The sequence below is a fragment of the Panthera tigris genome, chromosome F3, assembly GCF_018350195.1.
Source record: "Panthera tigris isolate Pti1 chromosome F3, P.tigris_Pti1_mat1.1, whole genome shotgun sequence".
In the NCBI taxonomy this organism is placed as follows: Eukaryota; Metazoa; Chordata; class Mammalia; order Carnivora; family Felidae; genus Panthera; species Panthera tigris.
Window position 1 is genome coordinate 20,055,628 of NC_056678.1, and position 27,942 is coordinate 20,083,569.

General features: G+C 39.2%; 1 protein-coding gene across 3 annotated transcripts in view; it reads left to right on the plus strand.

The window, feature by feature from the left end:
* The first annotated feature begins 1,111 nt into the window (after window positions 1-1,111).
* RASAL2 (RAS protein activator like 2) overlaps window positions 1,112-27,942 on the plus strand; it is a 349,262-nt gene continuing 322,431 nt past the window's right edge. For all 3 annotated transcript variants that reach the window (XM_042976554.1, XM_015543801.2, XM_042976556.1), the window contains exon 1: window positions 1,112-1,400. In XM_042976554.1, the coding sequence (XP_042832488.1) occupies window positions 1,199-1,400 (202 nt within the window). In that variant the 5' untranslated portion in view covers window positions 1,112-1,198. The remainder of the gene's footprint in view (window positions 1,401-27,942) is intronic.

Genomic DNA, 27,942 nt, shown 5'->3' on the forward strand with positions numbered 1-27,942 from the left:
TAACCCTGCTATTCTAAACTGATGACAAGTCCAGCTTCGGCGCGGACAGGGCGCAGAGCGCGGATCCCACAATCCAGACCCCGTTGCCAAGTCTCGTCTCTGGGAAGGAAGGAGGCGTTCCCCCAACGGCAACTGTAAAATAAAGCAGCCTCTCTAATCTCTTCCTCCAGTAAGAAAGAAATGTCGGTCCAAATAAATGAATACAGAAATAACTACACGAAGGGAAAGGGGTGGGAAGAGGGGAAGGGAAGCTCTTTTCCTCTCTTTTTAAATTTCCCGCACCCCTCTTCTTCCCCGCCTCCCCGCGCCGTCCCCACTTTCCGCGGCAGCTGGCGGGACCCGCACCGCGCGCAGCCGGGCGGCCGGGCGCAGAGAGGGTCTTTGGCAAGAAGGCGGGACCGGCCGGATGAATAGCTCGGTGTCCGATTTTTCCTGCCTTCGGTGGCAGTTCCTCCTCCGCTTCGTTACTCGATTGCACACGCGGCCGGGCCCTCGGCCCTCGATTGCTCCGGCCTATCACCCTGGGATGCCGCCTGCCGCCGCCACCGCCGCGGCTGCCGGGCTTGTGGGATCGGTGGCGGAGCCGGAGCCGGAGCCGCGGCGCGAGCCGTGGCCTGAGAGTTAGGGGGCGGGCCGGCTCATTCCTGGGGTGGGGGCCGAGGACTGGCGGGCGAGAACCCGGGGCCACCGCCCCCCTTCCCCGAGGGAGCGGACCCTCCGAGCCTCTGAGGCGGCGGCGGCGGCGGCGGGAGCCGGTCAGAGGGGGCGGCCCCTGGCGGCGACGCCCCCAGCCCTGCCCTGCCCGGCCCCACTGCATCCCCAGCCGTAGCGCGGTCTGGCCGCGAGAGACGCCGGCGAGGGCTGAGCGAGGCGGCTCCGCGGGGGCTGGCGGGCGAGCCACCCCTCCCGGGTCCTTCCACGTCCCCTCCCGGGAGGGACCCACACCTGAGCCCGGACCCACCCCCGGCCGGGGCCACGCTGGATCCGCCTCCCGGCCTGGGTCCCGCCCGCTGGCTGCAGGTGGGCTGCAGCGCCCGAGCCGCGGGCAGTGGGCGGCGGGGAAGGAGGTGAGCCGCGTCGGTGCCGGCTGCCGCTCGGGTGCTTGCCCCCCGCCGCTGCGCTCTCTTCCTCCCCTTCCCGCAGGCAGGGCGCGGAGCCGCGCGCCCGCCCCGCCGCCGCCTTGTCCCTCCGGGGCACCATGGAGCTCTCCCCGTCGTCCGGAGGAGCCGCGGAGGCGCTGTCCTGGCCGGAGATGTTCCCCGGGCTGGAGTCCGACTCGCCGCTGCCTCCGGAGGAGCTGGAAGCGGTTGTCCCAGTCGGCGGGGCCGTGGCTGGAGGCATGTTGGATCGGATCCTGCTGGAGTCCGTGTGCCAGCAACAGAGCTGGGTCCGGGTGTACGGTAAGGACCGCAGGCCACCCTAGAGGCTGGTGTTTCTTGTCTTTGCTCGCGCCGAAATTCATCCCTAGGCTCCAGTCCTGGCCTCAGCCCCCATCCATCGTGGGTCAGTCTCGCACATCCCTTTTTTGTTGCGGCGTGCGTTTCTAACAAGTTTCTCCAGACTGGCACTCGGGAGAGAGGTGTCCTTTCAGGACGGTCTATGGACCTTTCTCAGGCACCTGCAGGGAGTTTAAGGTGGAGTTGGGCTATGCAGACTTAGTTCTCAGGTGATAACTTCAAGGGAACTGTCAACCGAAGTCTGATGGAACACACCATGGAATCAAGTGAACAGAGTTTCATGTCTGTTTCTTGAGGGGGGCAAGGCTGGAAGCCAAGATACCATGAAATAGCTTAGCAGTGGATAAGAAAATAAAGTAGAATAACCAAAAAATATTTATTGGGTGGGAACAGACTCATTCATCTCTAACCTCTTTCTGAACCTCACTCGCCCAAAGGCAACCACTTAGTCCAAGGGGTGTGGATTGTGTCAGATTGCACTATTGTTTCGGATTCTCTTTGTAAAGTGACTGGGTTGCTACTCAGCAAGTTAAAAGTGATGAACACACTAAAACTTTCCCTCTCTGCATTCCTAGTAACCACCTCTTTAATTAAAACTGAACGATGAGATTCTATTAGGGGGAGCCTTGTGGCGGCATCAAAACCAAGCTGGCTTTGAGAACTCAGAGCCCAAGGATTTATAGCCTGGTGATATTCAGGACTCAGCTGTGCCTTTCCAAAATCTTGAAATGTCAAGATGTTTCTCACTTAGCTCACGTGAACACGACGTTAGTAATGTGGCTGAATGCAAGAGGGCAAATTTGAAGCACCTGGAGTCAAACACAGCGTTAAGATGTCATCCTCCAGTCACGTGCATCTGCACCTGTAGTGATCAAGTACATTACGCTTTTCTTTCTTCATCCTTCTGAAGAGGATATGTGTTTACTACTCAGGAGTGATCCAGACTTAGAAGTTATCTCTGTGGATAGTTCAGTTCATTTCAAGACTTCAAGTCCATCCCCATCAGAAAGATCTCAGAACTAGGAGTCCAGAATTTGAGTTTTGTTCTTGATTCTGCCACTAAGTGGCTATGAGATTTGAGGTAGATAAAGTTACTTTTTTTTTTAACCTCTGATTCTTCATCTGTAAAAGGGGTGAATTGGATTAAATAATCTCTTAATGGCCCTTTTAGTCCTAAGAATCTTGGAGTTCTTATAACCAATTCTTGAGGATTTATGTATGTGCCACTTTATATTTTGTATGATGTTTATAAGTGGTTTTTGATGTTATTCTAAGTAACTGAAAGAATTAAAGCAAAGAAGCAGGAGATGATGCAGGGTCACCCAGTTCATTCTCAGCAGATTAAAAACTTTAGTACCTGATTTTCCATCCACCTGCTGATCCCACTTATCCGATAGTTTGTAACAAAGGTTGTGTTGATGAGGATCTGAAGATGAGCTTGAATTCGAGTATATTGTAGTTACACCATTTTCCCATTCTATCCTTTTCTATCCTTGCTTCTTTGGCACATTGGTTTTTATGTAAAATTAGAGTTAGGGCCCCGTTACTGCAAGAATATGTGTGTATGATAATTTAGTATTTCAGTGTCTAAAAGTATTCTGTCTGGATATTCTAGACCTAGCATGAATTACTGTACTTTGCATGTATCCCATAAGAATATGTGCATGTTTTTGTTATCCTTTTAAAGGGGTAGATTTGTGAGGGTGTGTGTGTATACATATATACGCGTATGTATGTTTGTATGTGTATTCTTAAGTATGTGTATATAAACATATATTCTCTTCTCACACACGTATGTACTGGGCATTTCAGTGTCAACTTGCAGACTTTCCACTGCATTGTAACATTTTTGTCTTTCCTATTGATTAACTAGAGGTTGTTTTTATTTTTATTGTTTATTTATTTTTGAGAGAGACAGAGGCAGAATGTAAGTGGGTTGGGGCAGAGAGAGAGAGGGAGGCACAGAATCTGAAGTAGGCTCCAGGGCTCCGAGCTGTCAGCACAGAACCTGACGCGGGGCTTGAACTCACAAGCTGTGAGATCATGACCTGAGCCGAAGTCGGACGATCAACCGACTGAGCCACCCAGGCGCCCCTAGAGGTTGTTTTTATTTACTGTTTAGTACTACTATCCCTCCCTTAAGGCAGCTCATCCTGGATAGTACTTTGTTGTCTTGAGTTTGATATAAATATCCCAAAACTATCGGAATGATTCTTGGCTTTTCTGTGTCCTTAGCTAGTTTTTAAGTTGTCTGTTGCATAACTTCGAAAAGCTTTGAAGTGAAAATAATAGCATGTAGAAAATCGACTTGGAAAACCCTAGTTCATTTTGTTTTGTTTACTTGTTTGTCTTACGTGTTCAAAATCCTGATTGTTTTGGAGCATTTGCGTTCTTCTACACAATTTAAGGAGATGAACGAGTTTGGTCTGATGTTTTTAAAAGAAATTCAGAAACTGGGAATCCAGTCTAGAGTATACAACTGGGGATTGAGAACTGGGGTTTTCAATCTGTCTTTGCCACAAATTGGTTGTCTAACTTTGGGTAAGTAATTTTAACTTCGTGGCTCTAGGTTTCTACATAAAATGTAGAATCTGGAGTAATTGGTATCTGTGGTCCGTTTTAGTCTTACAGTTGTCTGATTCTGTGGCCTGCCCTATTATTTTACCTACAACTTGGCCTACCAATTCCAGTCTGACTCTTGGGGACGGGCATCAAGAAAGCCCTTAATAAGTTTAAATCATGATTGTCACAGGCTTCTGGGGAGCACTTTTATCAAAAGGTCAATGAACTTAGTTTTGTAAAGCAGGAATGTTGAGGGCAGATGTATATTTGTTTGAAGTGTTTGGCAAGATAGGAAGGTCTTGCTCAGGTGTAGCTCATCTAGTTTTGAGCCCTAACCTGAGATAGGCATGTGGATTTTAAAAGTGCAAAGTAAGGAAGGAGCTGTATTAAGTGCTCCTGGCTTCTGGCTATGGTTCACATCCTCTGTAGTATACTTATGTTTGAAATCAATATGCAAACAAACAAACAAATGGCAGTAACAATCCCCCCTCCCCGCCCCCACCTAATGCCTTAACAGAAACTTTTGAAAACAATATTTTATTAGTTTGCCTCATGAAATTTGAAGACTAGGCACTGTTTTAAGTTTGCTGTTGACTATTTTGTTAATGATACGTCTATTTGGAGTTTTGTGTATTGCCAGGATTGGAAAACTTTGTCTGGAATATGTCAGAGCCTTATAATAGGTAGATGTATATTTAGAACACAAATGCATGTCTTTGAGACATAACTAAGAGAACATATTTATGCTGCCCTATCCTTCATTTCCTTTTAGTTATAAAATGTTTCATTTGTTTATTATAGTGTTATAATAAATTGTGCCCATGCCCTGTCAAGACTATAAAATATTTGACACCAGGAAGTCTGTCTAGTTTGTCTTTGTATTCCTATCTTGCCAGCCCCTTCATCGTCACTGTGTCTAGCAGATTGGTACCTTGCTCATAGTCAGTGTCTGTTGAATGTCGATCCATCTGTCCTATGACCATCCATATCCCAACCTGACTGACTGACTGTTATGGGTGGCAGAGTAGCTTAAACAAAGGCATGCCACAAACAGCTAAATATGGATGCAGAATCCAAGAGCATCAAATGCAGAACATTTTTCAGATATTTATAGCCTCAAAGCAAAGTCAATTGGCTGAAAAAGCACAGCAGCCTAGCAAAAGGAAACGGGAGCGGCAAAGCCAGCCTCCCTGTCTGTGCTTTCTGGTAAACAATGAGAACATTAAAATTAACTACTTTACCATGAATGGATGGCGAGTGCAGGTCACTGGGAGCAACTGAAGATACCAGTCTCCAGTAGCACATGCATTGGAGCTTTACCCCCATCAGCACAACAGGTCTGCACGTGTATGTACAGATGTGTTCTCCGATAACTAGAGGGAAAATACAGTTACCACACTAAAGTGCTCACCAAGAAACCATAGTTTTGATTTTAATAGTATGAGCAGGACTATCTAACGTATTCACTTAATAGAATGAATAATATCAATATCATTGCTTACCATTAAGCTAGTATGTAGCTCATTATTTATTGATGACTGATAGGGATCTGCTGGAGATTTTCTAAAGGCTTGTACTATTTCAGCAAGCAGAAGAAGAGAGACTTAATCATACTGCATCGTATCCCGTATAATTCTAGAAATGTGACAATGAGAATTTGGCAGGAATTTCTCATGGACTAGATAGGAGTTGAGGGGGGAGGCAGAAGTTTTGCCTGTTTATAGTAAATAATTTTGCTTATGTTTCATGAATGAAGACAAAGGATGAGATATGTTTCATTGCATTTTTAGAGAATATGTCTGTCTTTGCTTAAAACATTGCAACCCGTTAACAAGTCCAGGAAGTTGTTTCATTTTGGTCCAGTATGAATTAGATGTGACCAACTCACTGGTTTTATACAGAATGTTCTCAACATAATTAACTTTGAATATTCTCAGTGAATCACTTATTCTTACATGTCTTAACTATGTACCCCCTGCATGACTTCTGTGTTGTATTAATGTGTGGATGAATGAATTTGTTCAACCAAGTTTTGTGTGCTGTAGCTAATTGATTGTTTGAATAAAATCACTGAATGTGTACCCAATACATCCCCAAACATGTTCATGTTACTTAAGTGTTCTAATTTCCTCAAATACTGTAAATTGAACTTTTATAATTATAAATATTTTACCAATTCTTGGGATTTTAAGTTTGAGTTCAATACTTAGGATGTGGTATTAGCTTTGAATGTTGACACATTAATTTACCATGATTTCCAAATAAATTTTATGTACATTAGGAGTAGAAAATTGTTCATTGAAGTAAGAGAGAATGATCAAGAATGCTTAGGCATATACTGTTTATGCTTCTCCCTTTTTTCCTTTGAGAGAAAACTTGTAAATCTCACTTAAATTGTATATTCTGTCTGGGGCACTTGGGTGGCTCAGTTGGTTGAGCGTCCAACTTTGGCTCAAGTCATGATCTCACAGTTTGTGGGTTTGAGCCCTGTGTTGGGCTCTGTGCTGACAGCTCAGAGCCTGGAGCCTGCTTCGGATTCTGTGTCTCCCTCTCTCTCTGCCCCTCCCCTGCTTGCATTCCATCACTCTTTCTCAGAAATAAACATTAAAAAAATTTAAAAAATAAAATAAATTGTATATTCTGTTAATATTTACAGACATGGACAATTTCCTTTATTGTAGCTTAGTACTTTTCTACTCTCTGTCATGTTGGTTTATTGCTATTTCATTTTCAAAGAATGACAGTATTTTTGAAGAATAGAACTATATACATTTATCATCTCTTTTCCATAACCATTTGGACTACAGTGTTTCAAAATTCACAAAATTTTTTTTTATTTTAGAAAATACGGTGTACATATAATGACATAAACCCCTTAATTGAGTCTGTAGCAGTATCCAGGAATCAGTCATGTTAATACCTCTGTTGTTAAGTAAGTAAAAATCCACACTAAGTATGGTATAAGACTATAAATAGTGTTATGTAGGGTGAAGGTCACATTTTACTGCTGAAGAAATTATGAAGAAAGCATTTTCAGAGCTTTTTGGATTTAGGAATTATGGGTATGGAGTTGAGGATATGTGTACATTTTCTGACAAATAATACAAAGTTCTAGAATGCACCTGTTTGGGAATAGTTCACTTATTTTTTTTTTTTTGGAGAATCGTTATAAGGATTGCCTTTATCTTTTCTACATCATAAAATTCAGCACATTTTACAAAATGATGTACAATTGTGTCTCATGTTGAATGAAATATATTGATTTGCTAAGAAAAAAAGGAATTCACATGACAGAGCAAGTTTTACTGAGATTCCTAAGGAAGTGGTGGCAAGGCAGTGGTTTCTAATGCTTTCTTTCATTAGAAAGAAGGATGAGGTAAGTTGAACCCGAGGATTTATGTAATTGTTCTTTGCAGTTGCTCTCTTCAGTAGCACAGAGTGATTTGATCACCTTTTAAAGTAGGTGAACCACAAAAAAAACATTCAACTAATGCCTGAGTTAATCCAGAAAAAATTTAGTTGTCTGTTCCCTGTCCCTCCCTATTGGAATAACTTTTAAGTAACTAGAGAGGTGTTTGGTCTTGTAAACCAGGAGGAGGAGTTGGAAGTGTGCTGAGGGCACTGCTGAAATTGCTTCACCTTGTGTTGGCAGAGGGATAATTGCTCTCTGATGTTTGTAAAGACACCTTTCTTCCCAAAGGCTATCAAGTGCTTCGCAAGACCTATAGGTAGAGAACGCTTTACAAATCTAATGTAGCTTATTTTCTAATGATAAGGTAGCCATCAAGAAATATCCACTATGAAGGTGGCAGAGGAAAAGATGTGCAGTTGGTAGTGTTAGTGAGTCTACTGTAAACAAAAATAAAAACTGAATCCTTGAAGGCATGACAGAACTTCCTTTGCTAGGTCGTGCTGCACAGCTTAGCATCTTCCTTATCTCTACAGCAGGGTTCCGATGTTAGGAGTCTGAGTTTTGCCTTCCCTGACCAAGTGTTGGTGACATTAATTAGTTGCCCAAGTCTCCTTTGCTCCTAAGAATCCAGTTTAGATCCTGATTGCATTCTTATTCCTCCATAATTTGTCTTCAACGTTGCTCACGTTCCCATCGTGTCATTTTCAGTAGGATTTCTAAAAGTCCCTCTTAACTGACTCCTGAGTCTAAAAAATTGGTAATACTTGCAGATACTGTTTGGGAGAGCAAACATTTACAAAGGAAAATGTTTAACATAAGGCAAGAGAACAAAATTCAAAAGAATAGTGTGGGAAGTTAAAAAGAAACTTGATAGTCCTAAATATTTTTCAAAACAATCCTTTAGGTTACCTCATTAAGGAAACTGGCTCAGGAAGTTTAGCTTATTCCCAAAATTGGAGACAAATTCCACAGTTTGTCAGGATTAGAACTCTAACCTCAGATTCCTCAGCCTCTTGTTTTAGCTTCTAGATCTTACTGCTTTCCCTTAGGGAGATGGCCTTTCAAAGCTGAAGGTCAGGAAAACTCGACAGTGAGAAATACCAGATTGTTAGTTTCACAGTCTTTAAGGGAAATGCTGGAAGTACCATTACCTAGGTAACAGAAAACAAAAATGGACAAAACATTCAGAAAGTAGGAGGATGAGAATAATCTCATAGTGATTGTTAGAGGTAGAGCAGAGGAATGTTTAGATATGTTTCATCTCTAAATTTTTTGTCCATAAATTCTTTAAACTTTTTTTTTTTAATTAGGCTCCATACATACCCAATGTGGGGCTTGAACTCACAATCCTAAGATCAAGAGTTGGATACTCTACTGGCTAAGCCAGCCAGGTGCCCCATCCATAAATTCTTTATTTTGCAGTTGCAAGTAATGTTTCAAGGAAATTTGCATGTTTCATTTATGATACTTAGAACCCTGGGTAATACCTAATAACTTTCTACCTTTTAATTTCTGACCTCTTTGATTCATATCATTAAAAATTTAATACCTTTTTTCTTATTATGAATATAATAGTGCTTAATGTAAAGAATTTGAGTTGTAGGAAAATGCAAAGAAAATTAAAGTTACCTGTAATTATACCTTTTAGAGATAACTGTTCTTTTAATATTCTGTTGTATTTTATCCCAGTCTTTTCTGTGTAAAAATGTACTTTTTAAAATATGTTTGGTATCATATTGCATATATATTTTTTTAATATTTATTTTTAAATATTTGTTTTGTTTTGAGAGAGAGAGAGAGAATGAGTGGGGGAAGAGCAGAGAGTGAGACACAGAAGGCTCCAGGCTCTGAGCTGTTAGCACAGAACTCAACACGGGCCTTGAACCCATAAACCACGAGATCATGACCTGAGCCAAAGTAGGATGCTTAACTGAGCCACCCAGGAGCCCCACATATATATTTTTTAGAGTTTATTTATTTATTTTGGGAGAGAGAGAACAAGCAGGGGAGGGGCAGAGAGAAAGGGAGAGAGAGAATCCCAAGCAGGCTCTGCACTGTCAGTGCAAAGCACCATGTGGACTTCGAACCCACTACCTGAGTCAAAATCAGGAGTCTCATGCTTAATCAATTGAGCCACCCAGGTGCCCCTCATGTCGCGTATATTGTAAATCTTGCCTCTTTTCTAACTGTGATTTCTTAGGTTTTTGAAAATGTTTAAAGTTTTTTCAAACATATTTTTGTTTTTAAATTTTATTTAATTTTTTTAATATTTACCTTAGAGAGAGAGAGAGAGAGAGAGAGAGAGAGAGAGAGCGCGCACAAGCAGGGGAGGGGGAGAGAGAGAGGGAGACACAGAATCCGAAGCAGGCTCCAGGCTCCAAGTTGTCAGCACAGAGCCAGACGCGGGGCTCGAACCCACGAACCATGAGATCATGACCTGAGCCAAAGTTGGCCGCTTAACCAACTGAGCCACCCAGGCTCCCCTGTTTTTAAATTTTATTTAAAAAATAAGTATAACAGGTGCCTGGGTGGCTCATTCGGTTAAGCGTCTGACATCAGCTCAGGTCATGATCTCACGGTTTGTGAGTTTGAGCCCCACATCAGGCTCTGTGCTGACAGCACAGAGCCCACTTCAGATCCTCTGTCTCCCTCTCTCTCTGCCCCTGTCCCACTTGCTCTCAAAAATAAACAAACATTAGGAAAAATAAAAAGGTATAACATTTCCTTCTTTCAATATTTGGAAGATATAAAAGGATATTCTGTGAGGTCTCTCTAACCCCTCCTCCCCACCCTTCACTTACCATCTGGCAGGCAATCATTGTTCGCACAATCAATAAATGTTTGAAATTCTTGTATATCCTTACATACCTATTCCCTGCACAGAGAAACAGATAAATAGGTATGTAGAAACTCTGCCAAGATTGGGGTCCAAAAAAATTTCGTTGACAAAAATGCAAGGTCATGTTTTTTTCCGAGGTTAATGAACGGACTGGACAAAGGAAGTTGGCTGGGAGTTCTGGGGTCTGGAGCCAGCTGTTAATTGCTTTATATTTGAATTGATATCATCATAGTTTTTACTGTGCGTATGCTTTCTTCTCCTTTTTTGACACAAATGATAACCCGTTAGAGGAATTTATCTGCACCTTGTATTATTCCTGTCTCACATTCCCTCTCTATACACACTTATCAATATATTTTTGATATTGTTTCCTGTCAGTGTATAAAGCAGCTCCTCATTCTTTTTGTGGCTGTGTAATGCCTGAATGAATCACAATTTATTTAACCAGTCCCTAGATTTGCTGGTACAAGTGATAGTGCAGGGAATAATCTTGAATATAAATCATTTTGCTTGTGTATGAATATTTTTTTTTTTTTAATTTTTTTTTTTCAACGTTTTTAATTTATTTTTGGGACAGAGAGAGACAGAGCATGAACGGGGGAGGGGCAGAGAGAGAGGGAGACACAGAATCAGAAACAGGCTCCAGGCTCTGAGCCATCAGCCCAGAGCCTGACGCGGGGCTCGAACTCACGGACCGCGAGATCGTGACCTGGCTGAAGTCGGACGCTTAACCGACTGCGCCACCCAGGCGCCCCGAGTATGAATATTTTTGTAAAAAAAATTAACAGAATCATTATCAAAGATATGTATACTTATAATTTTGAAAGATAATCCCAAATTGCTCTTCTTACAGGTTGTAACTATTTATATTTCACCAGCAGTGGATGAGAGTGCCCATCTCTCTACACGTAGGGAATTATCAAGAATTTTTGATTCTGACAATCTAAATGATAAAAATAGTTTAATTTTTTCTATCTCTTACATTGATTATCTCACAGAGGCATTTAAAAATATCCTTTTCTGTGCATTGTACATATCTTTTGCCCATTTTTACTGGTTATTGGGTCTTTTTCCTAGTGATTTGTAGGAACTCTTAAATAAGGAGGTTTTTATCTGTGATGAGTTGCCAATATTTTCATTTGTCTGCCCCCCCCCCCATGAGAAAATAATTTTTATGCATTTGAATGTATCAGTCTTTTCTTTTATGGCTTTGTGATTTTATGTTACAGTTAGTATGGCCTTTCCTAGTCTGAGGTTATAAAATAATTCTTCCACGATTTGTCCAGTACTTCTTTGCTTTCATTTTTTACATTTAAATCTTTGATCCATTTGGAATTCATTCTGCCATAAGGTATGAGATATAGATACAATTTCATTTTTAGAAAGATGGTTTTCCAGTTGTCCTAATACCATTTGTTCAATAATCCATCTTTTCTCCACTGATTTAAGATGATTTCTCTATCCTTCAGTAGATTGCCATTTGTATTTTGGTTTCTTTCAAGATTTTCTACTCTGTTCTATTGGTCTATCTATATTGATATGTCAGTATCATGCTGTTTTATTACTGAACCTTTATAATATGAAAATGTAATTGGTTAATGAGTCTAATTCAACATAACTTATTTAACTATTCTATTTTAGACATCAACAATTTCCCAAATTTTTGTATTAATAGTCTACTGATTGTTTTTGTGTACAAGTGCTAAAATTGAACTTCTCACTATTTCCTTGGGCTGAATTCCTAGAAGAGTATGTTTTTATTTTATTAAAAATTTTTAAAAATGTTTATTTTTGAGAGAGAGAGAGAGAGAGAGAGATCATGCATGGGGGAGGGGCAGAGAGAGAGAGAGAGAGAGAGACAGAATCTGAAGCAGGCTCCAGGCTCTGAACTGTCAGCACAGAGTCTAATGTGGGGCTCAAACCCATGAACCATGAGATCATGACCTGAGCCGAAGTCGGACACTTAACCCACTGAACCATCTGGGCGACCCCTAAAGAGTATGTTTTTAAAATCCTGAGAGGTTAGTGCCAAATTGGTGTGACCTTCCTAAAGGCAATTCCTACCACAAATGTATAAAATTATGGCTCATAATTTATTTTATTTTTTAAAATTTTTTTTCATATTTATTTGTTTTGAGAGAGAGAGAGAGCACACGCACAAGTAGAGGAGCGGCAGAGACAGAGAAAGAGAGAGAGAGAGAGAGAGAGAGAGAGAGAGAGAATCCCAAGCAGGCTCCAACGCTGTCAGTGCAGAGCCCAATATAGGGCTTGAACTTACAAACCATGAGATCATGACCTGAGCTGAAATCAGGAGCCCGGCGCTTAACCAGCTGAACCACCCAGATGCCCTTTGGCTCATCATTTAAATCCTACTTCTGTACTGCTACTTTCACCATATTGAAGTATTTTTACATAGATTTCATGTAGTGTCTTAAGCATTATTTAGCACATATTAAAAGTCCTGAGGGTTCTAATGCTAACAACACTGCCTTTCAAAAATAGAGTTGTTTTTCCAGTGGTATTCCTTTTCATTAATGGCGTATTTCCAAATGAAGGAGGGAAGGACATGAGTATAGAGTCAAAGCAGTTGGTCTGGTTAAGGGTCAAATCCATGACTGTGGCTTTATTTATACAATGTTATACTCTCCAGCTGAAATAACCTGAAGCTGGTATAGTTCATGTTAGAATTCACTCTTGGTGTGTACATTCTATAGGTTTGGACAAATGTATGACATGTATCCATTATTATAGTGTCACACAGAATATTTTCTTCCTCTTTTTTTTTAATATGTTTTTTTTTTCACCGTAATCTCTACATCCAACACAGGGCTTGAACTCACAACCCCAAGTTCAAGGGTTGCATGCTCTACCCACTGGGCCAGCCAGGTGCCCCTCATACAGAATATTTTTACTGCCCTTTATCCTCTGTGTTCTGTTTATTCATCTCTCCATGTCCCTTACCCCCTAACCTGTGGCAACCTGATGGCAATTGCTATTTTCACTGCCTCCATAGTTTTGCCTTTTTCAGAATTCTATATAGTTGGAATCATACTCAAATTCTTTTATCAGTTAGCTGTTTCGTTTAGCATATAATATATAACCATAAGCTTGCCTTACTAAATCAGAAAGGAGCAAATTTAGAAAGGAACAAAGTAATTGAACTTTTAACAATGGTATCGAGCAGTTCGAGAGTGAAATGTATCCAGTTAATATTGTGTACTTACAGGAAATTTTGTTTGAATTAGATTTGGACAGGATATAATATGTAAATATCTTGTGCTTATGATTCCCTTAGGCTTCGCTGTGCACAATTTTCTGTGTATTTGTAAGTTTCAAGATGACTCTGAGTGAGGAAACCCAAGGCCTTTCTAGTGCATGTTCCTGTTTTGAAATGGACTAGTTTTGTCCAGGTAGTTGGTGAGTAGTCTGTAGCAACAAAAAGATGGCCTGTACAGTAACCATTAATGAAAGACATGTTTCACTATCTAAGAAAAGACTCTACCTTCAGTATTTTCTGGTTTCATAAAGACTTGATAGTTTTCCTTTTTATAGAAATGAAGATTTATATGTTTATTTTTTAATCTAGCTTGATAACATGGTTAAGAAAGAATAGCATCATCTGTGGTGATTCCTACTGAAATAGGTAATCCAGAAGATTTGATATGGCTATATTTCTTGCTGTTTTGTTTTTGCTAAGTCATTCTTTAAAAAAAAATTTTTTTAATGTTTATTTTTGAAAATGAGAGAGAGACAGAGTACGAGTAGGGGAGGGGCAGAGAAAGAGGGAGACACAGAATCCAAAACAGGCTCCAGGCTCCAGGCTCCAGGCTCCAGGCTCCAGGCTCCAGGCTCCGAGCTGTCAGCACAAAGCCGGATGCTAGGCTTGAACTCACAAGCTGTGAGATCACCACCTTACCTGAAGTTGGACACTTAACCAACTGAGTCACCCAGGAGCCCCTGGAAGTCCTAAGTCATTCTTTTGCAAGTGCAAAGTAAATCAGTTTAAGTGGAAATTTTTAGTTATTTTCACTTTAGGTTGTGTCTTTGGTATACACCTTGATTGTGATGTCAGAGTGTCTCGTTGAAGAGGCGTTACTATGTTATATCTATTGGCTGACAATCTTTCTTTTCCTGTAGCTTAATTGGCAATCATGTTTCTTTTATGTAATCAGTAATGTTATTCCATTTAGTTGTAACCATATTGTATAAAATTATGTTTTTGCAAAATTGCTTTTTTACCCCTATAGTCTCAAATATCCTGTTTTTTTTTTTTCTTTCAACAAATTTATGAAACATGGTTAAGCTTTCTCCATTTTATTGGGGAAATAATCATGAAAAAGTTAATGCTTTAAATATTCTTCATGAAGTAAGATTAGAATCTGGGTAAGGTTGGAATCTGAGTTCCAATCCAGTACTTTTTTTTTTCTTTTTTCTTTTTTTTTTTTTGAAAGATTACCCTATCTTTATTATCTCCATTCATAGTTATTGTTTCCAATTTAATATGTTTGTATTAAAATGTATCACAAGCTGTTTAAAGTAGCATTTTAATGCTTTTCTAAATTGTTTTAGGATTTAGCAGTAGGTCTTCGCTTCTCTGCGTCTTTCAGAGCCATGTTGTTAAGAATGGATATCCAGGGGTGCCTGGATGGCTCAGTCAGTTGAGTGTCGGACTTCAGCTCAGGTCATGATCTCACAGTTTGTGAGCTCGAGTCCCATGCCAGGCTCTGCTGACAGCTCAGAGCCTGGAGTCTGCTTCGGATTCTGTGTCTCCCTCTTTCTCCGCTCCTCCCCTGCTCATGCTCGCTCGCTTGCTCTCTCTTGCTCTCTCTCTCTCTCGCTCTCTCTCAAAAATAAATAATAAAAAAAAAAATTTTTTTTAAATGGATATTGAGTTCTTCATCGGGGAACTGCAGGAATAAAAGTGAAAATGCTTGAATAACCAGTAGGTTCTTTTTTTGTGTTTGTGTGGTAAAATATATATACTAAATTTCATTTTAACCATTTATAAGCATACAGTTCAAATATAGTCATGGGGCACATGGCTGGGCTCAATCTGTGGAGCATGGGACTCTTGATCTTGGGGTTGTGAGTTTGAGCCCCATATTGGGTGTAGAGGTTACTTAAAAATAAAATCTTTAAAAAAATATGCAGTCACAGTGTTGTGTAACCCTCACCACTATCTGTATTCAAACTTTTTTCATTATCCCTAAGAAACACTCCAGACCCAGTAAACAATAACTGTCCCTTTTCCCCTCCCACTGGTTTCTGGTAATCTCTATTCTTCTTCCTGTCTCTATGAATTTGCCTATTGTAGGTAATACATATAGGTAGAATCACACAATATTTGTCCTTCTGTGTTGGACGTATTTCACAAAGTGCACGTATCGTCCTTGTAGCCTCTATCAAAATTTCATTATTTTTAATGGCCAAATAATATTCCCTTGTATGTATATACCACATTTTGTTTGTTCCTTCATCTGTTGATGGATACTGCGTTGTTTCCACTTCTTAGCTATTGTAAACAATGCTGCGGGGGCTCCTGGGTGGCTCAGTTGGTTAAGCATTCAACTTTGGCTCAGGTCATGATCTCACAGTCTGTGAGTTCGAGCCCCGTGTGGGGCTCTGTGTTGACAGTTCAGAGCCTGGAGCCTGCTTCGGATTCTATGTCTCCCTCTCTCTCTGCCCTTCCCCTGCTCGCACACTGTCTCTTTCTGTCTCAAAAATAAACATTAAAAAAAAAAAAAAAGGTTGCTGTGAACACTGGCATGCAAATATCTTATTGAGAACTCACTGTCAGTTCTTTGGGATACATACCTAGAAGTAGAATTGTTGGATTTTAAGGTTGTTCTGTTTAAATATTAAAATATATATAAGGTTGTTCTGTTTAAATATTAAAATATATATATTTTTATATATATTTATTGGAGTGGGGGGCGAGGAGGGGGTGCAGAGAGAAAGGAAGAAAGAGAATTTTAAGCAGACTCCACTCAGCACAGAGCCCGATGCGAGGCTCTGACATGAGCTGAAATCAAGGGTCCATCGCTTCGCCAACTGAGCCACCAGGCACCAGGTGGGAGTTCTCTTTAACCTTTTGAGAAACGGCCAAAGTTTTCCACATTATCTGTACCCTTTTACATTGCTGTCTGCAATGCCCAAGGGTTCCAATTCTCCACATCCTTGCCCACACTTACTTACTGTTGTTTTCCATTCTTTGTGATTTTAGCCATTCTACGAGGTGTGAAGTGGTATCTTGTTGTGATTTTGATTTGCATTTCCCTAATGATTTGTGGTGTTGGGCATCTTTTCATGTGTTTTTTGGCCATTTTTAATATTTTTTGGGAAAAATATCTTTTCAAATCCTTATTTTATATGTCATAATTATCCTATATATTAATCATAACTCTAGTAACAGTGACAATCATGAGCATGATTATAGCAACAACAATGATGACAAAGTGAAACATCCTGGGTGCTTATTATGAGCGAGGCACAGTTCTGGGTGCTTTATGCTTATGAATTTATTTACTCTTCATGGATACCCTATGAGGTAAATACTGTTACCCTAATTTTGTAGACGAGGAATCAGAGGCATAGCGATCTAAAGGAACTTGCTCATGGGACATAGCAAGTACGTTGCTGATGTGGGATTTGAATCCAGGCAGTTTGCTCTTGAGTTATGTTCTTGACTATTATATAATTTGGCTTCTCACCGATAAAAAATTCAAACTCTTAGGGACGCCTGGGTGGCTCAGTCCGTTAAGCGACCGACTCTAGCTCAGGTCATGATCTCACAGTTCATTGATTTGAGTCCCACGATGGGCTCTGCGCTGACAGCTCAGAGCCTGGAGCTTGTTTTGGATTCTGTGTCTCCCTCTTTCTCTCTCTGCCCCTCCCCAGCTTGTACTCTCTCTCTGTCTCTCTCTCAAAAATAAATAAACATGAAAAAAAAAAATTCAAACCCTTTTTATAAAAAGCATTTAGTGTGATGTTTGTTAATTTGAACCTTGAACCTGTAGTTTACCTATGTGTTTTATATAGCACCGTAACTATAAAATAATGACATTTGATCTGCTGGATATGCTTTGAGTGTCATGATGTTACTGAATATCTTTGTAGAGTTGTCCAAGTTTTATTAACTGTAGACAACATGAGAAAACTGTATGTGGGTGAGTAGTGTGATATTTCTATATTTAATAAAGATTAAGTCTGTTAGCTATCTAAAATTTATGCATTTTTAGCAGTAGTACAAAATAGGAAAATAGTTTTTTGTTTTTTAAATAAAAGCATGCCTTTCTAGACCTCTTATTTCTGTTGATGAAGCCACTGAGAATGCTGAAATTTAAGAGACCACACAATCTTAAGAGCCATGAGTTGTATTCACCTGGAGCATAGCTTTACTTATTCTAGGATTTACATTTCAAGTGGCTCTCCACTTTAATATCATTAATTCTAAAAAGGGGATCCACTTTCATAGAACCAGGTAAAGCCAAACATTGATCAGACCTTGGCCAAATAACAGACATTTTAGAATATTTATAGAATTCACATGTCCTTCTCTAAAAGCCAGGAACAGTGGCCTCTTGCTGGGTCTTACTTGCTTTCTCCTTAGTTAGTTCCTCTTAAACCTGGCTATCCTTGTGCTACATATGCTATCTATCCTAAGGTGTGTATTTCAAGGACTCAGAGACTTAAAGGATGATTCATATGCAGTAAAGTGTGTGAATCTGTTCTGAAATTTAACTTTTTTCCTACTAATAGATTGCAGTTCTTCAAAATCTGTGATTCCTTAAGTTATGTACAATGTAGCAAGGTGTAGTGAGGTATAGTCTTAAATTCTGATCAGTTCATACATCTTTAAAAAAATGAGTTAATACGATATATTTGACGTGCAATAAACTATACACATTTAAAATACACTTTGATAGGTTGAAATATGTTAATAACTGTGAAACCATCACCCCAATCAAGAAAATTTCTATTCCTCTTTTCCTCTAAAAAGTTTCCTTGCATCCCTTTGTAACCTGACTGCCCCATCCCTCCTACCATGTCACCGACAATCACTACTGTGCTTTTTGTCTTTAAAGATTAGTTTAGGTTTTTACGAATTTTGAATAAATGGAATCATACAGTATATACTTATTTCTAGTCTAGCTTCTTTCAGCACATTTTGGGATTCTTATTTAAAAAAATTTTTTTAATGTTTATTTTTGAGAGAGCGAGAGAGATAGATTGTGATCAGCGGAGGGGCAGAGAGAGAGAGAGGGAGACATAGAATCCAAAGCAGGCTCCAGGCCCCAGGCTCTGAGCTGTCAACAGAGAGCCTGATAATGGGGCTCGAAACCGCGAACTGTGGGATCATGACCTGCGCTGAAGTCCGACGCTCAGCTGACTGAGTCACCCAGGCGCTCCAGCACATTTTGAGATGTATCCATGTTATTTCATGTATCAGTGGTTAATTCCTTTGTATTCCTGAGCAGTATTGAATTCTGTTGGTTATTCCACAATTATTGATTAGTTCACTTTTGATGAACATTTGGGTTGTTGCCATGTTTTTGGCTATGACAAAACTTCTGAGACCATTTGTGTAAAAGTCTTTGTATAGATGTATGCGTTTATTTTTCTTGAGCAAGTATTAAAGAGTGGAATTACTGGGTCACATAGGTGTATGTTTAACATTTTAAGAAACTACTAAACTGTTTTCTTAAGTGCTTGTACAGTTCCAGTTTGCCTGCCTTACCATCACTCGGGATGGTCAGTCTTTGAGATTTTAGCTATTCTAAGAAATATGTAGTGATACCAATTGTGGTTTTAATTTGCATTTTTCCTGATGACTAATATGTTGAGCATCTTTTCATGTGCTTATCAGATGTTCTTCTATCTTTTTAGTGAAGTGTCAACTCTTTTGTCCATTTTAAAATTGGGTTTGTTTTAGGGCACTTGGGTGGCTCAGTTGGTTAAGTGTCTGACTTTGGCTCAGGTCATGATCTCGTGGTTTGTGAGTTCGAGCCCTGTGTTGGGCCCTGTACTGACAGCTCAGAGCCTGGAGCCTGCTCTGGATTCTGTCTGTCTCTCTCTCTCTCTCTCTCTCTCTCTCTCTCTCTCTGCCCCTCTCCTGCTCATGCTCTGTCCCTCTCTCAAAAATAAATAAACATTGAAAATTTTTTTAATTGGGTTTGTTTTATTGAGTTGTATGAATTCTTTTTTTTTTTAATGTTTATTTATTTTTGAGACAGAGAGAGACAGAGCATGAATGGGGGAGGGTCAGAGAGAGAGAGGGAGACACAGAATCTGAAGCAGGCTCCAGAGAGCCCAACGCAGGGCTTGAACTCATGAACCGTGAGATGGTGACCTGAGCTGAAGCCGGAGGTTCAGCCGACTGAGCCACCCAGGCGCCCCAAGTTGTATGAATTCTTAATATATTCTGCATGTAAAGCATTAATCAGGTATGTGATTTATTGTTGTTTATTCCCAGTCTGTGACTTCCCTTATCATACTCCTAACAGTGACTTCAAAGAATAGAAGTTCTTAATTTTGATGGTATTGATTTTTTTTCTTTTTCTTTTATGGGTTGTGCTTTGGGTATTTTATTTCAGAAATCTTTGAGGTGGCTGGCTGGCTCAGTTGGAAGAGCACGTGACTCTTGATCTCAGGGTCATGAGTTTGAGCACCATGTTAGATGTAGAGTTACTAAAAATCAGTAAATAAATAAATAAATTTAAAAAGAAAAAAGAAATCTTTGTCTAGCTCAAGATCACAAAGATTTTCTCCTATGTTTTCTTCTAAAAGTTTTATGGAGCTCCTGGGTGGCTCATTCGGTTAAGCCTTCGACTTCAGCTCAGGTCATGATCTCGTGGTTCATGAGTTCAAGCCCCACATCGGGTTCCATGCTGACAGCTCAGAGCCTGGAGCCTGCTTCAGATTCTGTGTCTCCTTCTCTCTCTGCCCCTCCCCCACTCATGCTCTGTCTCTCTCTGTCTCAAAAATAAACACTAAAAATAAATAAATAAACGTTTTATAATTTGAGGTCTGTGATTTGTTTTGATTTTATTTTTGTATGGTGCAAAATAAAGATTTTGCAAAAAATTAATGAAAAAAATGTGGATATCTAATTGTTCCAGCACTATTTGTTGAAGAGGCTATTCTTTCTGCACCCAAATGCCTTTGCCTCTTTGTTGAAAATCAAATATATGTGGGTCTATATCTGGACTCTATTATACTCATTTGTTCTGTTGTCTATGTTGAATCATAAGCATACTATTTTGATTACTATAGTTTTTGTTTTTTTTTTAAGAGTATTTTCAGAGAGAGCAAGTGCACAAGCAAGGGCTGGGGTGCAGAGAGAGGGGGAGAAAGAATCTTAAGCAGGCTCCACGCTATCAGTGCAGTCTGATGTGGGGCTTGAGTTCACCAATCATGTGATCACGACCTGAGCCAAATCAAGAGTTGGACACTTAACCGACTGAGCCACCTAGTGCGCTCATTACTATCGTTTTATAATAAATTTTGAGTGTAAATCCTCTTTGTTTTTCTTTTGTTTTTGCTTTTCTTTTTAAAAGTTATTTTGGCTAGTCTAGGTCATTTGCATGCTCATATAAATTTTACACTTAGCCTGTTGGAGGATTTTGATTGAGGTTGTGTTGAATCTGTAGATCACTTTGGGGGAAAATTAATATCTTGACAATATCAAGTCTTTCAGCTTAGGAACACACTACATCTCTCTTTGTATTTTGTCTTTAATTTCTCTTTACAGAGTTTTCAGTGTACAGGTCTTGCACATTTTTTGTTAAATTTACCCATAAGTATTTCATCATTTTGGTATTATAGATGGAGTGATTTAAACATTGTTTAATGCAATTATTTGTTGCTGGTATATAGAACTACAATAGATTTTTGCATTTCATCCTGTATTCTGCAGACTTGCTAAACTCATTTGTTATTTCTAGTGGATTTTTTTTGTAGACTAAGTATTCTATATAGAGAATCGTATATATTGGCTGCATATAAAGAAGTTTTACTTTTTTTCCAATGATGCCTTTTACTATTTTTTATTGCCTGATTACATTGACTAGAACTTCCAGGATAATGCTTAATAGAAGTGATAGGACAGACATCCTTCCTGATTTTAGGAGAAAAATTTTCAGTCTGTGATGTTAGCTTTAGGTTGTTTTGTTTTCCTGTAGATGCCCTTTACCAATTTGAAGACATTATTCATAGTTTCCTGAGAGGGTTTTTTGTTTGTTTGTTTGTTTGTTTGTTTTAATCAGGAATGGATGTTGAATTTTGTCAAAGCATTTTCTGCATTTTTTAAGATGATCATATGTTTTTTTTCTTTTTTAGTCTGTTGATATTAATTACATTGATTTTTGAGCCTTAAACCAACTTGCCATCTTGGAATAAACCATACTTGATCATGTGTTATTATCATTTTTATATATTGCTTGATTTGTTTGATTTGATTTGCTAAAATCATATTGAACAATTTTGCATCTACATTCAATGAAGAATATTGGTTTGTGGTTTTCTTTTGATATGCCCCTGACTGGTTTCAGAGTGTGCTGAAATCATAGTATGCATTGTAAGGTATTTCATTTTTAGTTTTTGTAAGAGTTTGTATGGAATTGATAATTCCTTGTACATTTGGTACAATTCATCAGAGAAGCCATGTGGACTTTTTTTTGTGGGAAAATTTTCACTTCAAGTCCAATTTCTTTTATAGATAAAAGGCCACTTATGTTACTCATTTCTTCTTGATGAGCTTTTATGGTTTGTGTCTTTGTAGGATTTTGTCAGTTTTGTCTCACTTGTCAAATATATCAGCATCAAATTGTTCATAGTATTTCCTTATTTTAATATCTGTAGAATCTCTAACAATGTTATCTCTCATACTCCTGATATTATAAATTTGTGTCTTCCCTATTTTATCCCCCATCAGTCTGGTTTAAGTTTATAAATTTTATTGATCTGAGAATTAGCTTTTGGTTTCATTGTCTTTTTAAATTTCTTTTCCTCTTTCTTTTTCTTTCTTTTCTTTCTTTCTTTCTTTCTTTCTTTCTTTCTTTCATATTTCACTGATTTCTGTTCCCTTTTTTTTTTTTTTTTTTAGAGTGAGAGTGCAAGCAGGGAGAGTGGCAGAGGGAGGGAGGGAGGGAGGGAGAGAGAGAGAGAGAGAGAGAGGGAGAGAATCTTAAGCAGGCTCCACACTCTGTATGGAGCCTGATGTGGGGCTCTATCCCACGACCCTGGGATCATGACCTGAGCTGAAATCAAGAGTTGAATGCTCAACCAACTGAGCCACCCAGGCACCCCCTGGGTCTTGATCTTTTATCTAGTCTTGCAACTGGGGTTTTTAGACTATTTATATTTAGTGTGATTAATTATTTATATTTAATGTGATTGCTTGGGTTTAAATCGAATGGATGAGTTTAAATCTATCCTACTATTTATTTTTTATTTGTCCTATCTGTTCTTTTCTCTTGTAACGCTTTTTGTATTGTGTGTTTTTTGTAATTCTTCCTTTTAGCTTTTTGTGTTTATTGATTACTTTATAGTATCCTTCTTTTAGCTTATAACAGTCTACCTTCAAGTATAGTGTAAGAGCCTTCTAACATTATACTCCCATTTCTCACTTTCTGGCCTTTGTGCTATTGTTGTCTTGCGTTTACTTCTAAAGTCCACAATAATACATTGTTTTGCTTTAAGTAGTCAGTTACCTTTCAAAGAGATTTAAATATGATAAAGTAATTTTAGTTGCTCCAGGCAGAAGGATGAATCTTGTCCTTATTAATCCATCTTGGCTGATAGCACATGTCCTTCTATATCTGGTTTGGGCCTGAATAACAGCACAGCGGGGGGCAAATCAGTAGTATTCTTTTTTTCCTGCAATTTCAAATCTGGTGTTTGCATATCCTCAGGGCTATATGATCTCAGAGCTAGTGGAAGTCTGGCAATTGGGATTCTTTAGTGCCTTTTACTTTAGATCTCCAAGGCGATCACCACGTCTCCTTCCTCTCACTCACATAGCTACCTAATTCAGTACAACTGAAACCTTCATGTGCTACTCTAAATTCCTTCAAATATACCGCAAACTGTTAATGGCATAGCCCTGACTACAAATTTCACAGCACATCTCTTCCGGTAAATGGTGGAGTGGAAGTTGGGAATGCTTATTTGACCTGAATAAATCACTGAAGCATTTTCTTCCCTTCTTTGAAGGTGCTGATTTTTGGCAAGCAAAGTAAATTTTTCTAGGTTTAGACTAAACTTCCTAAGCTTCTTATTAGCAAGCAATTAAGCTACTAAATCATGCTAACTATTAGGTTTAAAAACAGCAATTTTTGCTAACTACATAATGGGGAGCAAGGGTGTGGGGAGCTGGTGAAAGGGCTGCACTTAGCTCACAGAATACATGCTGTCACTGAGGCAGGGCAGGGACCTCTCTGCTTGTTGGTTCGCCTTAGATATTTTGACTGAAGAGAAAACAAATTGACTTAGGAACACATGTATGTTGACAGGCTGAACCTAAGGCAAAATTACTTATGGGCCCTATCCTAATGGTGGTTAGAGTTTAGTCAGGGAAGTCATTATTAATGAAACACAAAATAAATATAAAATTACAGTCTAACGAATACTGTATATGAAAGTACATAGTGTCTGTCCTAAGCGTGTGTAACTAAATGACCTAATGCAGTTTGGGAGAATAGAGAAGACTTTCTTGAGGAAGTAATTAAGATCTAAAGGGTAAATAGGAGTTAATTAGGTGAAGAGTGTCAGGAGTGGGTGAAATTCCAGATGGAGAAGATTGCATGTGCAAAGGTCCTGGTGTTAGCCTGGTGAGTTTGAGAAACTGAATAAAAACCAGAGTGGCTGGATCATAGTTAAGGGGCACATGGTATAAGTTGAGACTAAAGAAGTAGCCATGTGTCAAGGATTTGGGCCTGGAACATGATGTCTGGTGTATTTGCTTTAGGAAAAATCTCTCTGGCTACAGTGTATAGATTGGTATGCATCAGACACTAGTGAGAAGGTTATCGTACTTTGGGCAAGAGATAATGGTAATTTGGGCTACGGAGATGATGATGGAGGAGAGAGAAGTAAACAGACTTGGGAGATATGTAGGAGGTTAAAATGGTTAAGATTTGGTGAAGGATTAGCTATGGGATGCTCGGTAAGGGGAGAAATGGGGAGATGTGTGAAGGCTAACTTCTAGTTTAATGGGGTAGAAAGACTGGAGGGATGTTGGTACTATTTACTAAGATAGTTTGTGTCCCCCCCCCCCCCCCGTGAACTGGAAGCATTTTTCTTTCTGAGAAATGTGTGTTTTATTCAGGGATGTTTTCAAATCCTATTCATCCTTTATTAAAAAAAATTTTTTTTTTAACGTTTATTTATTTTTGAGAGACAGAGCACAAGTAGGGGAGGGGCAAAGAGAGGGAGACACAGAATCTGAAGCAGGCTCCAGCCTCTGAGCTGTCAGCACAGAGCAGAGAGCCCGATGCAGGGCTCGAACCCACGAACCGCGAGATCATGACCTGAGCCCAAGTTGGATGCTTAACTGGCTGAGTCACCCAGACGCCCCTCCTATTCATTCTTTAGGACCCTGCACAGATATGACTTCTTTCTTGAAGTCTTATCTGACATTTATTTATCTGCTTTTCCCTATAGCTAGAAATAAATTTTTGCCTTCTTTGAAATTCTGTTAAACTTTGTTTATATTTCTGTTATGAAACTTTTTATCATCTAACTCATATTCTACTTATTTGTGTATGTTTTACTTCCTCTATTATACTGAAAACTGTGTATTGAAAGGGAGCTTTGTTTATTTTGATAGTTTCACAACTAACAGTAACTGTTTCTTACATGAACACATACTATGGCCTTAGGAACCTGTGGATTCAGTGAAGGAGTATACTATTTCAGTAAGTTAAAACTCGTGTGTACATTAGAGTATCTACGTACAAGATGATACTACATCACTAGGATAATATAATGGTAGAAAGATCTTTCATGACTCCATTATTTCAATCATTAGCAATTATTAAGGGTGCCTGGGTGGCTCAGTCGGTTGAGTAGCTGACTGGCTCAGGTCATGATCTCACAGTTTATGAGTGTGAGCCCTGCTTCAGGCTCTGTGCTGACAGTTCAGAGCCTGGAGCCTGCTTCAGATTCTGTGTTTCCCTCTCTCTCTGCCCCTCTCCCACTTGTGCTGTCTCTCTCAAAAATAAATAAACATAAAAAAAAATTAGATCATTAACAATTATTAAGCTTTACTTTTTTTTTTTTTTACAACTACAGTAAATATGAATACTTTTTCTTAAGGTTTCTTAACAAAATATGTTAATTTTTATAATTATTGATTTAACTCATCAGTCTGCATTTGATGAGCTAAGCATAGGCTAATACAATGCCAGTGTTTGTATAGGACTTAATAATTGTTCAAAACATATTCACACATAATATGCCTCAATCTGATCTTGCAGCAGTCCTGTTAGAGGTAAGATAAGTATTATTCTCATTTTGCAGAGCCATGCCGTATATTAAAGTATACTTTTGAAGACCTTGGAATGAAACTATGTTGTGTTTTCAAAGATCAAACTACTCCTTTTTTACTTTCTTTAGTAGAGTTAATTGGAAATCTTTGAGAAATAAAGTAACTGATACTGCTTAAATCATAATCTGTGATGATTTGACCTGAGTAACTTTATGGGTCTCAATCAGGTTCAGTTTCTGAGGTGAACTGAACTGTAACCCATTCTGTTTAAGTATCGTATGATGTTTTCTTATGTTAGTTAAAAGAACCCTTAAATGTGTCTTCCAAATAATTAATAAACCTGCATTTTAAAACAGATTAACTTGTGTTTAAAAATAAAAAGAAAATATACCTTTAATGAAGGAAATATCAAAATCTTATAAATAAAGCCCAATTAAGATTTGGAATATGACAATATGATTCTTTCAAGTTCTTTTAATGTGTTATAGAGAATCAGCAGGATATAACCTCCTTTTCCTCAAGTTTTCACCAGTCATCTGTTTCATGATACATTTTCAAGTTTTTCCAAGTGAGTGTCGTAAGGCTTACTGGTCTCTAGTTCCTAAGACCTATCCCTAACTGCTTTTTGAAAATCAGTACAATATTTTCTTTTTTTTTTTTTAATTTTTTTTTTTAATGTTTATTTATTTTTGAGAGAGACAGAGACAGAATGCGAGTGGGTTAGGGGCAAGAGAGAGAGGGAGACACAGAATCCGAAGCAGGCTCCAGGCTCGGAGCTGCCAGCACAGAGCCCGATGCGGGGCTTGAACTCACGAGCTATGAGATCATGACCTGAGCCAAAGTCAGATGCTCAACCGACTGAGCCACCCAGGCGCCCCAATATTTTCTTTATATAATATTACCTTCCAAAGTTTTTAATACATTTTTAAATCTTTTTCCAATTTTCCCTTAATGTTCCTTTATAAAAAATGTATTCTGTTCACTAAAGGATTAAAAATTTATATTTGTGTAGCTCTTGTACATGTGTGATATACATTCCCTTCGTGTTCCTCATAACAATTGTGAAATAGATGGGGTTAAAGATGAGGAAGTTGAGGGGCGCCTGGGTGGCTCAGTCGGTTAAGCTTCCGACTTCGGCTCAGGTCATGATCTCGTGGTCCGTGAGTTCGAGCCCCGCGTTGGGCTCTGGGCTGATGGCTCAGAGCCTGGAGCCTGCTTCCGATTCTGTGTCTCCCTCTCTCTGCCCCTCCCCCATTCATGCTCTGTCTCTGTCTCAAAAATAAATAAATGTTAAAAAAAAAAAAAAGATGAGGAAATTGGGCCTAAAACAGGGTGTGACTTGCCCAAAGTTAGAGACCCCAATCCAGTGTTGGATCTACTTTCTAATAGAAATCAAGTAATTTTGCTTTCTCTTTGTCATTTGTTGTCATTACCCTCTTTCCCCCCAAACCCTAAACCTTTCTCTGCTTTGTTCATGTTTCTGAGTACATAGCTTAAAACAAACAAACAAGAACAAGTAAAACACCCAACCCTGCTCTTTTAGCATTAGCATTTTTCATTAGCCTTACCCTATTTTTGGTTTTAGTCTTCCTAATACTGTTTTTCATTTCTGGGTTTCTTTGGAAGCTTTTGGAGATAGATGGTCTTTAAAGGCTAAGGCTGGGGGCGCCTGGGTGGCTCAGTCTGTTAATTGTCTGTCTTAGGCTCACGTCAAGATCTAACGCTCCTGAGTTCGAGCTCTGCATCGGGCTCTGTGCTGACAGTGTGGAGCCTGCTTGGGATTCTCCCTCTCTCTCTGCTCCTTCTTCACTTGTGCTTTCTCTCTCTCAAAATAAAAATATAAACCTTAAGAAATAAATAAATAAAATCTAAGCCTGGCTCTAGGACTGCCTCATTTTTTTAATGGTATTCTGTCTTGAAAACAAAGGGCACTTCTTACAGGAGCATGGAATCTATGGGAAAATATCAATGACTAAATATACCAGTCTGATACTCATGAAATATACCAGTCTGATACTCATGAAATGTTGAACTGAATGGGTTTGGAATGTTAGGTGAAGTGTGAAAACGTTATTGTGCTTTATCAGCAATCCTATTTTTGTCTGGTATGAGAAAAAATAGATAAGTATGGAACTGTTCATTAGTTTTCTAAAAACCGACATCAGAGTTGAAAAAATTGAGTATT